Genomic DNA, 14169 nt, shown 5'->3' on the forward strand with positions numbered 1-14169 from the left:
TGAAAGAGCCTAAGAAATAGCCTACAAAACTGAATTTACTCTGCTAAGAGGAGGACCCTGAGACAATTGGGAGGGGGGAATAAACATTCTGGTGGTAAGTATAAGTGTTCAGTAAGTAGTTATCAAATAATTGAGTGAAACACAGTACTAGTGCCAATTATGAGGTGATGTATACACCATGATCCAAAACTTCATTCACTTTAGAAGTGCCCTCTAATCTACCTATCTAGGTTCAAAGTCTGATTCAGGACCTGTTCATTTCCCTACGAAGATCTCCTAGCCCACCTCTCTGAAATGAAACATTGTCAAAAGCTCACACTTAAACAAAGCATTACCTGGGTTTTAAAGGAAATACCCACCTCCGTTGTCTCCTCAGAAAAAGCTTGCAAAATGTCTGTCTGCCTGGTGTAATTGCCATTGGCGTCCTGCAGGCCTTGCAGAATTCGCTCCCGCAGAACCAGCACTGAGACTCTGAGCTGGTGCCAGAGGAGCTGCACTGCATGGATGTCCACAATTACATTGACCGAGTAGGACAGCAGCTTCAGGGAGAATTCAGTTTCGAGGAGAGCATGGATCTGCTCGACATGATCTGAAATGTCTTCACAAATATCCTGCAGGAAAGAAAAGTACAATAACTGAGGACTGCTTGCTTTATCCTGGGGAGGCAGGGTAGTCAATGAAAAATGACCCCTTCACTTGACACCAATTTTAGGCAGGTCTGGTGAGAGCATATTTGAAGACTGGCTTGTGTTTTTCCATCAGTACAGAGGGCTGGAGATTATAGTGCACCATAGGATTAAGGTGATTGCCTTGCAAGTGGCTGAAACGATTTAGTCCCTGGTACCTTTGATTCCTGGAGTAAGTCCAAGCATCACCAAGTATGATCCCAACTACCTCCTGAGCCATTACTCCTTACCCCACAGAAATCAAAGGTCAGATACATTGATGTGTGCCATATTCCTTGGTAATGGTTCCTTAGAGCATGGTTGCAATCTGCTTTTAATAACTAAAATCATACTACCGGTGCCTAAGAGATAGTACAACTTGTAGGAAGCTTGCCTTGCATGCACCCTACCCAGGTTTGATCCCTGGTATCCCATAAGGTCCCTCAATCACCAGGAGTGGATCCCAAGTGCAGAGCCAGGAATTGCCCCTGAACATTGCCAGTTGTGGCTCCAAAACAAACAAACAAACAAACAAACAAAAAATAAAATTATATTACTTAGTCTTTAGATTGCTCAAATTGGAAGTTGAGCTACAAAATATTTTGCCTACAAAATAGTTTTCTTTCCTCTCTAGTGACTATTTGTTTGGATCCTAAACAAAAATAAAAAACAGTAGTTCTCTGTGTTAGTCACTTCCAGAGATCATACAACACTTCAAAGTAGAAGCATCCCCAGATAGCATGAAAGAAGACAGGTTAGGGTATGTGCTTCAAAGGAACTCCTGGCCATTTTCAATGAGTCTTGGAATATTTATTATAAAAAAGTATTCCTCAATTCCTCATTGAGGAATATGTTGTATCTAAATTCATAATGAACATCTAAGTTTCAATTTGACCTTTCAAAAATAATTACTCTAAGAAAGCAAAGCCCCCCTATACCACAAAATGATGAAGAAAGATACTATATAGATTTTTTTCTTTAGATCCAGATACTTAAAATTATCCTTAATCAAAATTTCCATCACCTCTACATATACTACTAGGAAAGCATATCTGGTGTCCTTACACATTCCCAAAGTTCCACTGTAATGTTAAAATCAAGGAGTATGAAATAGGCACTTTATTTGACAATGTAGAATTGTGGACAAAAAACTCTATTCAAGAATGTCAAAGTCATAAACAATAAGAGAGAGAGAGAGAGAGAGAATTCAAATAAGCTGAATCAGAAATGAAAGGGGAGACATCACAACTGCAGAAATCCAAAGGATCATCAGAGATAACTTTGAAAATCTATATGTCATGAAATGAGAAAATCTAGGGGAAATGGATAGCTTTTTTTAAAAAAAAAAATGGTGTAAAGTTGTGTTGAATCCTGAAGAATTATAACAATTGTATTAGTTCAGTAAATGGAACAATAATGGTTCTTGAAGTCAAAAAATAATAAATGACAGTGATACAAATTGGTGAGAATGCCTAATAAAAGATTGAAAAAACAAACTAATCGCTCCTGGGATATAACACAATTGTAGAGCTTTTACTTTGTATGTGCAAAGTCCTGAGTCTGATAATGTAGCATAATACCAAAAATATTAAACTAAATAGATTTGGGAATCTCAAATAAGCAATATTCTTCCACATGTAGTTCATGAGCACAAATGGTCCCACTGAGATATGGGGTAGAAGTTACAGTGGAGAAAGGAGTATGTTGGTGTTGTTAAGAGGATATTTAGAACTGTTGGCTTCCACCCTGGTGTCTTTGTTACAATCTTTATTCCTGCTGAAGCTTTTATCTGGAGGAAGAACCAGACTTCTCTGGGTCCGTGCTGGCTCCAGCTAGAGTTTTAGCAGCCTCTTTATTCTTATGTTCACAAAATGAATTCAGCATTAATTCTTTTTGTTGCTTTAGTGCTAGAGACCTCTTTAAATTCCATCTTGGTTGAACTACTTCTTAATAAATCATTGTCAGGAGCCCCCAATTTATATATCTGCTTTACTCCTATAGGAACAAACTATTTTGTAGTACTAGAAAACAAAAAAGCTTAGGTAACCTTTATGCTAACTGCTTCAAATACCCTAAAAGGTATTTCTTAATCATCATGCTCCCACTCCACAATTTTAGAAGTTATATATAGCCTTGGCACCATAAAAATTTCATACCAAACCACTTGTCATCTACCTCTCTGACATTATTTGGGTCCCTCAAAATTGATGGATGGGTCAAGATTATTTGGCAATCATCTAAGGACAACAGTTTTTGTAAGGTCACTAAAGTAAGCATCAGTGGTAGAATTCAAGTTTGGATCTCATACACTTCATTCCTCCTTAAACAATTGGAAAACATAAACTGGTCCTGTTCCCAGAAGAAGATGATCCTGAAGAGAAAGAAACTCCTTCTCCCTAAGAGAATTCATGCACTTGGATATTTGGCAATATGCATGAAATTATGAAACTAAATAACTTGTGTAAAATCTCATATTATTTTTTATATTCTCTACTCTGTCACAAAGTTTAGCAAACATCACATGTATTCATAAACTTTATAACATGACCTACAAATTATCATGGAAGTGGTCTGGGTATATGCGAATGTTTGTATAAATGCATCTTTTTCCAGACATACTCTGAGCACTTAATTAGAGATTTTATTTTATTTTATTTTCAAGAAAGATTAACTGAGGTATAATTAGTTTACATACGTTTTTATATCAGAAAATCCATTTTCCCTTTCCTTCTGTATAAATGTTGAACAAATGTTTAATGAATAATCATTTTGAGGTTTCTCATGCTTAGCTGTAGCATATTTGCTGAACATTCATAAAAAAGAAACTGGAGGTGATTACATTCTGCTAATTTTAATGCAGATAGTTAAGTGTTAGATATTTTTAAGAAACAAGGTGTTGAATGGCTTCCTTTCTTTGGGGGTTGTTTGGAATAAAAAGAGAAATTCAGCTCTGTGTATTACCTTAACAAGATGAAGCAGAAGAACAGAAAGATGAAATCTTGCATTTTGCTACAGCACTAGAAGGACTAATGATAAGTTATATGGAGAAAGAAAAATACCTGACTATCTTGTTCATGTGGTGTATATATATATATAAAGAAACATGGCAATGGAACAAACAATAGCCAAAGAAAATAAACCCATAAACTGACAACAGAACTAAAAATAACAAGTGGCTGGCCGTAGTGAAGAAAGGAAGAGGTGGAAGTGGAAAACAAAATTGGATCCAAGGAGAGTTGAGAGAAGATACTGGTACTTTTTGTTTTGTTTTGGTTTGATTTTGGGTCATACTTGGCAGTGCTTAGGGACTACTACTGGCTCTGAGCTCAGGAATCACTCCTGGCAGGCTCAGAAGACCATATGGAATGTTGTGGAATTGAGCCTGAATCGCATGCAAGGCAAATGCCCTCCCTCCCACTGTCATATCATCCTTGCCCAGGATACTGGTGCTTTGTGCAAAGTGTAGTGAACTATATACATGGAGGGAGGGAGCATGGGAGCACAGGGAGACAGTATAGCAAGTAAGGCTCTTGCTTTGCATGCCACCAATGCCAGCACCACATATGGTCCTTCAAGCACCATCAAGAGTGGTCCTGAGTACAGAGCCAGGATCACCAATAGATATGCCACTCCCAAACCAAAGTAATAACTATACACCTAGGGTCTGGAAAGGTGTACAGAGGCAAGGAACTTATATTGTAGGCAGCACCTGATTTTTATTTCTGGCACTTACAGTTTCCTAAAGCACTGAGCATAGACCTAGGAATAAACCCTAGGTACTGTCAAGTATAGAACCTTCAAAAGAAAAAATGCAAAGTAATGCTTTTCACCATCAGGCGAATAGAAATAAGGTCACCCTCCTGTGGTTGCTTACTATAATAACAATGTCACTTCCTCCAGTCATGCTAACTATTCCTAGAAGACATTTTATTGTTTTCTTATCACAGCCACTATGCCTATTCTCAACTATTTTTAAAGGTTTTCTCATAAAATTATAAGTGTCCATAGATCAACAAATTCCCAATATCCAAGGCTCTGTGTGCATCTGAAGGTACATCTGTTCTCTAGCAACTTCTTCACCATATCACATTATCAACACTTGGTAGTTTAATTTCATGAATTTGCACAGTTCAGTCCCAGCCACTTCTCCGTGCTTCTTGTTTGTGCACATGCAATCCTTAAATGAGAAAACACAGAAATTACCCCACTCCTTACAACCTACGTTTTCATGAATACTTTTTCTTCCATCTACCCCTCCAAGAATATTTCTCTAATTGCCAGAAAATAATACCACTATTTATTTCAAAACAGTCTTGGTTTACATTCATATAACTGAAGAACATTTTTGGAAAATGTTTCTAAAACAAAAATGACTGAAAGTCTATTTTTTAAATTATGTATCAATCCCACTTCCATGGACCTTCAATTTATTCAAAACAGTTAACTTTAGAACAAAAGTCTGTATATTCTAAGGTCAGAAAATGAGAGAAGTATACATAGGAGGGATTTTTGTGTGAATTCGTTAATCTCATTGCAAAATATCTTACTATTATTACTAATAGAGGTATTACAAAAACTGTAGAAATAAATAATTTTATTTTAAAAGAATATATCATATCCATGCATGTATTCATTAGAAAAATGGTGAGGAGACCTAGATATCAGACCTGATACTATAAGGTATATAGAAAAACACGTAGGTAAAACACTCCATGACATTGAGATTAAAGGTGAAAAATGTACTTTCCAAACAAGTGGAAGCAAAGATAAACACGTAGGAATACATTAAACTGAGAAGCTTCTGCACCTCAAAAGAAATAGTGCCCAGGATACAAGAGCCAACCACCGTGTGGAAGAAACTATTCACCCAATACCCATCAGATAAGGGGCTAATATCCAAAATATATAGGGCACTGACAGAACTGTACAAGAAAAAAAAATCTAATCCCATCAAAAAATGGGGAGAAGAAATGAACAGAAACTTTGATAAAAAAAAGAAATACAAATGGCCAAAAGGCACATGAAAAAATGCTCCTCATCACTGATCATCAGGGAGATGCAAATCAAAACAACAATGAGATACCATCTCACACCACAGAGATTGGCACACATCACAAAGAATGAGAACAATCAGTGCTGGCAGAGATGTGGAGAGAAAGGAACTCTTATCCACTGCTGGTGGGAATGCCGACTAGTCCAACCTCTATGAAAAGCGATATGGAGATTCCTCCAAAAACTGGAAATTGAGCTACCATTTGACCCAGCTATTCCACTCCTAGGGATATACCCTAGGAACACACAAATACAATACAAAAAACCCTTCCTCACACCTATATTGCAGCACTATTCACAATAGCCAGGTTCTGGAAATAACCAAGATGCCCTTCAACAGAAAAATGGCTAAAGAAACTGTGGTACATATACACAATGGAATATTATGCAGTCATCAGGAGAGACAAAGTCATAAAATTTTCCTATACATGGATGTACATGGAATCTATCATGCTGAATGAAATAAGTCAGAGGGAGAGAGAGAGAGAGACACAGAATAGTCTCACTCATCTATGGGTTTTAAGAAAAATAACAGTCATTTTTGCAACAGTCCTCAGAGGCAATGAGAGGAGGGCTGGAACTTCCAGCTCACTTCATGAAGCTCACCACAAAGAGTGGTGAGTGCAGTTAGAGAAATAACTACACAGAGAACTACCATAATCATGTGAATGAATGAGAGAACTGGAAAGCCTGTCTTGAGTACAGGTGGGGGTGGTGTGGGATGGAGGGAGATTTGGGACATTGGTGGTGGGAATGTTGCACTGGTGAAGGGCAGTGTTCTTTACATGATTGAAACCTAATCACAATCATATTTGTAATCAAGATACAATAAAAAAAAATGGCAAGGAGCTTTCACCATCTGCAAAGCCCCATACTCTCTTGGACATGTATATGTCTCCCTCTCTTCCCACACCTCTCTAAATCTCTTTCAATAAGACCATTTTACCTCAAAAAATATAAAAATGGTGACACAAGATTCTTATATAATTCTAATATGATGCAATTTATATTGTAAAATCCAAACCAAGAGCATACATTTTAGTTAAAAAAAATTACAAGTGTACTATTTGTCATAAAGTTTGCAACTTTATACAAAAAGAAAACCCCAACAAAATTTAAAAGTTCCAAAGTTCCTTTAATCAAGTATTCATAATTTTCATAATTCATAATTCATAATTTTCAGTTGACTAGCCAAACTGCTCTGTATCCAACAATACAAGTTCCAATAACAAGGTGTTTTATTTCACCTTAAAGAGATTAACTCCTTTCTCCTTTTGGAAAATGCACCTTTTAAAGTAAATTTAGTTGCAGAATCATGATTTCAATAGTTTTTATATTCTTACCCTTTGCTTATTTATAATGCTACTGCACCACACCCACCACCAGTGTTAGAATATTTCAGCCACTGTCCTTAGTCTCTTCCTGTGCCCCAACCCCCGCCGCCTCTGTTAGATTCTTCAGCTGTTCCATCTCAGAATTTTTCACTGCCAATATCTATGAGATAGGAAATAGACAAAGGGTAGGCAAATACACATAAAATAAATTAAGCAACAACAACAACAATTTTGGCCAATCATTTTTTAGGGTAGGTCTGGTAAATGCTACAGAGAGATGTTAGATTATGTCCCTGATATTCTATAATGTTGTAAATTAACAATAAATCAAAACCAGCAAAAAGAAGAAAAATATAAAATGTAATTACTACAAAAAGGTACGAGAGAGAGAGAGAGAGAGAGAGAGAGAGAGAGAGAGAGAGAGAGAGAGAGACATTAACTTTGGATTTTTTGTAAATTTATATGCCCAGGTATTTCAGAAGTTAACTTTCTATGCCTAATCTAATTCTATCATTCTGCTTTTTTTTTATTAATAGCTGGAATTACTTCATTAGATGATCCCACTTTGTATCTATTAGATAATGCTGTGAAATTCATTTAAAATTCAATGTAAGTACTTGATTCTTTCCTTTCCTTTGATTTTTTTTTATTTTTTTGCTTGTTAATTTTGTTTTGGGGCCACACCTAGTGGTGCTCAAAGATTAGTCCTTGTTCTGCACTCAGAAATCGCTCCTAGGAGGCCATGGGGACCATATGGGATGCCAGGGATCAAACCCACGTTGGCTGTGTTCAAGGCAAATACCATAGAGGCTGTGCTATTACTCCGGCTTCTTTTTTCTTTTCTTTATCCAGTTTTCATGATGATAAATTGATTCTGTTAGTTGATTCTCAAAAAATAAACCACTTGATTTACTTAGTGTTATCATATCTTTATGCATTTAAATGCACTTGATGAGTTTTATTTCACTACCATCTTTAAATTTTATTGAAGTAACCTTAGTTTACAAGACTATAAATATTTATATGCTTTGAGTCAAAAGTCATCATACCTTGCCACCTCCAAAATTCCAATATCCCTCTACTACACTGAACACTTGTAGCTCACTTCCTACATCCACCCCCCATTTAGAAACCTCAATTCTGTGAACAATCTGCTGTAAACGTAGCTTCTAGAGGCTCAAAATTACAGATCAGAAAATAATTATATAAGAAAATGGTAATGAACACTGCATTCCTTCCTCAAAAAAATATGGTAGATCTAAAAATTTTCAGCTAGAAAAAGTAGTAAGATAATAAAGGGCATTAGACAATGATGAGGAGTTACAAACAATAAGAAGTTTTACAACTGAGCACGAATATACTTTAAGCAATTAGTAGTAGGAAGAATATCAGCAATAGTAATTCAGTAATGGTGTGTACATATGGGGAGGTGGTACAGGGAAGGGAGTGAGTTTAAATTCTCACTCACAGCTTTGGACAGTTCTACAATAGGAAAGAAATAACAACCCCACCCACTTAAGTCTCTCTGCATCCATGTTGTTTTCTTTCTTTAGAATAATCATTTAATAAGTGTGAGGTGACAGCTCATTGCTGTCTTAATTTTACTTCCCTGATGAGACAACCATCTTTAAATGTGTTTACTGACCATCTGTTTATCTTCTTTGAAAAAGTTCTAGATAGATTTAATTTTCCTAGTTTTAATTTTTTCTGCCTAGTTTATTTTTCTAGTTGTTGCATTATGAGTTATCTACATATTTTATATATTAACTCCTTGCCAAACATGAAATACAAATATCTTCTATTTAGTTGCATGACTTTTTATTTTGATACAAGTTTTTTCCATTGTGCACAGTTTTATTTAATTCTATTTGTCTATTTTTGTTTATATATCCCTTCCAGGGAAGTCAAGTCTTCAAGCACAATAATTATCTCTTCAATGTATTTATGGCTTTAGAAGACAGTTTCTTGAGAAAAAAACTTATTAAAGCTATCCATAAGAATCAAAATAAAAATTATATTTAAAAAAATCCCTGAAAAAAAAAACAAAAAAAAACAAAAATAAAATAAACAAGCAACAGCAATAACAAAAAAAAGCTATCCATAAGAAAATATAGCTATCTAAATAGATAAAGAGCAAAGCAAAGATGTAAAAATCAGCTTATAGTAGTTTCTACAATTACAGCATTATTAAAACAATGTCTTTAAATGCCAGGAATTGAACCCAGGATCTCACACATGTAAGGGTACAAATGATTGTTAATATACTTTTTCTATATGTTTTGCATTTTTCTAATAGAAATTCATTTGTTTAAAAATACACAAAAGATTGAATAATAAGAAAGAAGTGAAGTTACAAAACAACACTGAAAGAACGAGGTCCATCTTTGCTAAATAAGTGATATAAAGTACAATATCATAGGAACTAAAGAATAGCAGTATCAGATAGGATCCTCAGTCTCCCATCCTTCTTGTTGTAGAAAGTCATTCATCTTATTCCTTCATCCTATAGGACTCTATCTAAGATGGCCAGTTGCTATTAAGTAATAGATCAATAATGTATTAATCATTAATCACTTATTATTCAGACATGGGTTTTGGTGGGGAACCAAACTCACTGATGCTAAAGGCAACTCATGGCTCATTGCTTCAGGGTTGTTCACTGGCAGTGCTTGGTGAGTGTCATGCAGTACCAAGGATTGACCTGGGGTTTCTGCTGCCAGATATATGCCAGCTTTATATTTTATTTTATTTTATTTTATTTTATTTTATATTATTTTGGTTTTCTACGTAGAGATGCTGAGGGATTACTTCTGGCTCTTCACTCAGGGATCACTCCTGGTGGTGCTTAGGGGACCAGATGAGGTGACAGGGATTGAACCCAGATCAACCATTTGCAAGGAAAACAAACTCCTATTGATCCAGCCCCTTTTTCAGAAGGATTTATTTTGGGAAAGAGGCAACTCTAGCTCTTTGAGCTGTATCTCCAACCTTGATTTTTGTTTTGTTTTGTTTTGTTTTGTTTTTGGGTTACACCTTGCGGCACTCGGGTTACTCCTGGCTCTGCTCTCAGAAATCGCTCCTGGCAGTCTCAGAGGACCATATGGGATGTTGGGAATCGAACCACTGTCCGTCCTAGGTCCGCTGTGTGCGAGGCAAATGCTGTATAGCTGCGCTATCTCTTCCGTCCACCAACCCTAAAGACTTAACTTTGGTTTTGTTTTTTGCTCTGTTTAAAAAAAAAGGACATACTTGAAATACAGACTTGAGTGAAAGAATGACACTAATCATCTGAAAAGAGTAACTATTACTCTTCTTTTAAATTTTATTGATTTATCTTAAAATATGACTGGATAGATCACCATCTTCTACCTTCTTCGACAAATCTATGGGGAATAATATTTTTGAGGTGAGATTCTATCACTTAACAAAATAAACCCCATTTCTCCAGGAGTGTTTTCAATACCTTAGAATTGAATTCTGTGATTCAATGATTAAGTTACTATATCAAGCCACCATTACTTTAGCTTAATTTCCAGGAAGTGGAAGGCATTTAAAAGGGACTGAATGCCCCCACAGTGGTTTGTTTTATATAACTAAAAATCTAGTCCTTCACAATGCCTAGAAATTATTGGACTACACAATTTCTGCTAAATAATTTAGAAATACCTCATTTTATATGCTATAAATGACACTATTATTATAATCATATTATCAAAACTATAATAAAAATAATTTTCAAAAAACCTTTGGCTTACTCCAAATAATTTGTACTCTAGATTTTTGTTCTATGTTCATTCTTTCATCCACTTACTCAAAAAGAGCATAATGTATACATCGAACACATTTTCTTTAAATTTTGTGTTGACCACAGAGTCTACACTAAAACATAGAAATCAGTTTTTATCTTAGTTATAAAAACTATTTTGGAAATTTGCCTCCTCCATGCTTGGCTGACTCTCCAAATTATAACAACTCTTCAGTAAATACTGGACATACAAAGCAAGATGAAAGTTATTGAATTCCAATAATGTTCTTAAATTCACCTTCACTGCCTATTCCAGAGCCCCGTGGAGAAATAATAATGAGTAAAAATTATATCTGACCACCATGTACAGCAATCATCAATTATTAATGTCCTGAATGATGATCCATTCAAACAATCTATAATTCTTATTGAGTCTCCTCAAAAAGACATTGAGGAGTATTGAGTTTTTATTCTTGTTCTTATTTTTATGGTGATTGTTTAGTTTTTGCTTAGGTTCACAACTGGTGGTGCTCAAGGGATATTCCTAGTGTGGTGCTTCAGGATGCTGAGAGACTATGCAGTGCCTGCAACTGAAGCTGGATCTCCCACAAACAAAGTAGAAGCTCCAGCCCTTTGCATTATCTCCCCTGTTCTGAGATTTACTTTTGACCTCAGCTATCAGCTTTAAAATTCTTTTAATGTTGATGCATTTTCCAAACATCCAGGTTAATTTTACCTATAAAATCATTACTAAGCATAGGGGAAAGGAGAAGTCACCTCATTATTTATCTAGATTGGCTATAAACTTAGAAAGAACTTTCTTTCCCATAATTAAATATACAGAATTCCATTAAAACACATAAAATGGAAAGCTAGATGAATAATGTAGCTCTGAACAAGCACTAATATCAACCAAATCTCAAGTTTTTTCCTTAAATGTTAAATTCATTTAATTAAGTCTTATGCCATTCTAACCTTATTTAACTCACATACAAGGAAACATTTTGTGAATATCCAGCCAAAAAATTCAGATGTGTATAGACAAAATAATAATGATCAAAAAATAAGTAAAAGGAGGAAATGAACTGAAACTGACTAAAAATATAGACAAATTATATTATTAATTATACTATGTACATATATAAAGAAGATAATGAATGTGGCTTACAAATAGTGAACTATTAAAAGAAGATAGGAAAAACATGATAAATAAGACTTAAAGTAAAATAGCTGCACTTGCACACTGTCATTTTAACTTTACAGTAGGAAGATAAAGTGTGTGGCCAGGCATGGATAGAAGAAAGATTGGTTAAGAGAAATCAGAGATACATAGAAATTGTCAGTGGTCAGCATTAGAAGGTAATAATGGATAATCCCTGTCAGTAAAATGAACAAAAGGTATGAAACACCCAAACAAGGAGGATCTTGAGTCTTTAAAGATGCATATCTTTATGAATAAGTGGAGAGCTATAACAAGGTTCGATTAAGATTAAAAATGTTCTCTGTTCAGGGGCAGGAGCAGTGGTGCAGTGATAGGGCGTTTGCCTTGCACATGGCTGACTCAGGATGGACTGTGGTTTGATTTCTGGCATCCCATATGGTCCCCCAAGACAGGAGTAATTTCTGAATGCATGGCCAGGAGTAGCCCCTGATCGTCACAAGGTGTGGCCCAAAAAAGCAAAACAAAACAAAACAAAAAGAATGTTGTCTGTTCAAATGAAATAGAACAGTGGTTATATAGAGTTACAGGGGGAAATTCTCAACCTTCTGGGTTTTTATCAGATGGGATAAGTTATCAAAATGGTACCAGAGTAGTACACAAAGGAGAAACCAAGTCAATAACAAAGCCAGAGGTCATGTCAGTGATTAATAGCCCCAAATTTTAGCAAAGGATAATGTGGATAAATCTCAAAAAGGTCAGAGGAGAGGGAGACTTCAAATGACAAAGGGGATGATTTCATTGTTACTACTGGAAACCTTCTGTTCTCAGAATGATAGTACATATTAACAGACAGACCCAAACCTGGATGATACACCCCACCCCCAGAGCCTTCAAAGTACATTCTGGAACACTGTTGCTTCTTAGATTATACAAAAGGCAAATCTTGGGGAGAAGACAAGATTTGGCTTAGCCTCAAAGAAGGGGAGTTCTGGACAAGCTCAGTGCAATGGGTAGGAGGCAGGGACACTGTCTGTTTAAAGAAGGCACTCAGAGGGCTAAGTGATATTTTTTCTTTCTAGAAGGGAGGTGATACTTGAAATAATTTGGGAACCTCAGCACTCTAGAGCATCATTTGATCGCATCGCATACTGGAATGACAAACTAGTATTACAAAATACCAGCTCTGGAAATACTGGAAAAAGCTTTGAGGAGCTGATCCTTCAACCACAAGTAAAGATTTTAAAAATGTTTTATATCATGAACTACCTCTCTATTATTAAACTTTGTCCATGGACACCTTATAGAGGGACCACATACCAGGTTTTCCCACATAAGCATCCAAAAAGTTCTCACACTCCACAAAGAAGGGAAAGGTATGTACAGATAATTTGGTCCCTAAGAACCTCTTTTTCTCCTTTCTCCCTCAAGACAGTACAAAAGTCAAGACTATTCCCCACCTGCCCTCTGTACTAAAATGCCCCTAGGTTTCTTTACAGAGCTAGAAAGAGTGAGGATTTGATTGGCTAGCTTGATTTCAGTCACTACCCACAGCAAAACTCATGTGAGAAAACAAACCCAGGCTTTCCTGAAATGGATCAATATTCTATCATTACAAGATCAGGACCAAAAAGAAACTTTCTCAATGAAAATAGCATCTAAGCAACTCATTTTGCTAACATTCATTTTCTAAAGAAAGAATAAAATCAATGATGAAAAATATTTTTATGATCATGACTATATTATATAAATGGTAAAACAGAAGCTAAAAACAACCATGAGATTACAAAGTAAAACAAGTACACATAGTACAGTCAGATCCATGGCAGTGTCTCTGGGGAAAAGAATTGCAAGTAATATTTTCTTCATTGATATATCAATTTATTTAATTGTCACAATTAATTTTTGAGGAAAGTGGAATCCTTTCTAAAAATAATAATTTGGTATTCTGATTTTGCTTATTTGTTCTTTAGCATATATACACAATATTCTTGCCTATTAAAAATGAAAAGTGATGAGGAGTTCGTCCTAGCAGGAAAGATACAGTAAGATATAGTAACTGATAGTAACTGAGAAAAGCTGTCACCACAGAAGAAAGAAAAGAACACAAAGACTTTGGCTCTTTGGATTTGGAAACCAGGATGTATCTAAAACCAGAACAACATTACTGTGTTCTACCCACAAAAATATCACACAACCAAGTTGACCCAAATT

The 14169-nt window shown here is 35.5% G+C and overlaps 1 protein-coding gene across 2 annotated transcripts in view; it reads right to left on the reverse strand.

Moving 5' to 3' along the window:
- The window catches only part of AKAP6 (A-kinase anchoring protein 6), a 505318-nt gene that overhangs the window by 312330 nt on the left and 178819 nt on the right, over nt 1–14169 (reverse strand). For both annotated transcript variants that reach the window (XM_049766574.1, XM_049766573.1), the window contains exon 3: nt 360–611. In XM_049766574.1, the coding sequence (XP_049622531.1) occupies nt 360–611 (252 nt within the window). The remainder of the gene's footprint in view (nt 1–359; nt 612–14169) is intronic.

The sequence above is a fragment of the Suncus etruscus genome, chromosome 2, assembly GCF_024139225.1.
Source record: "Suncus etruscus isolate mSunEtr1 chromosome 2, mSunEtr1.pri.cur, whole genome shotgun sequence".
NCBI lineage: Eukaryota > Metazoa > Chordata > Mammalia > Eulipotyphla > Soricidae > Suncus > Suncus etruscus.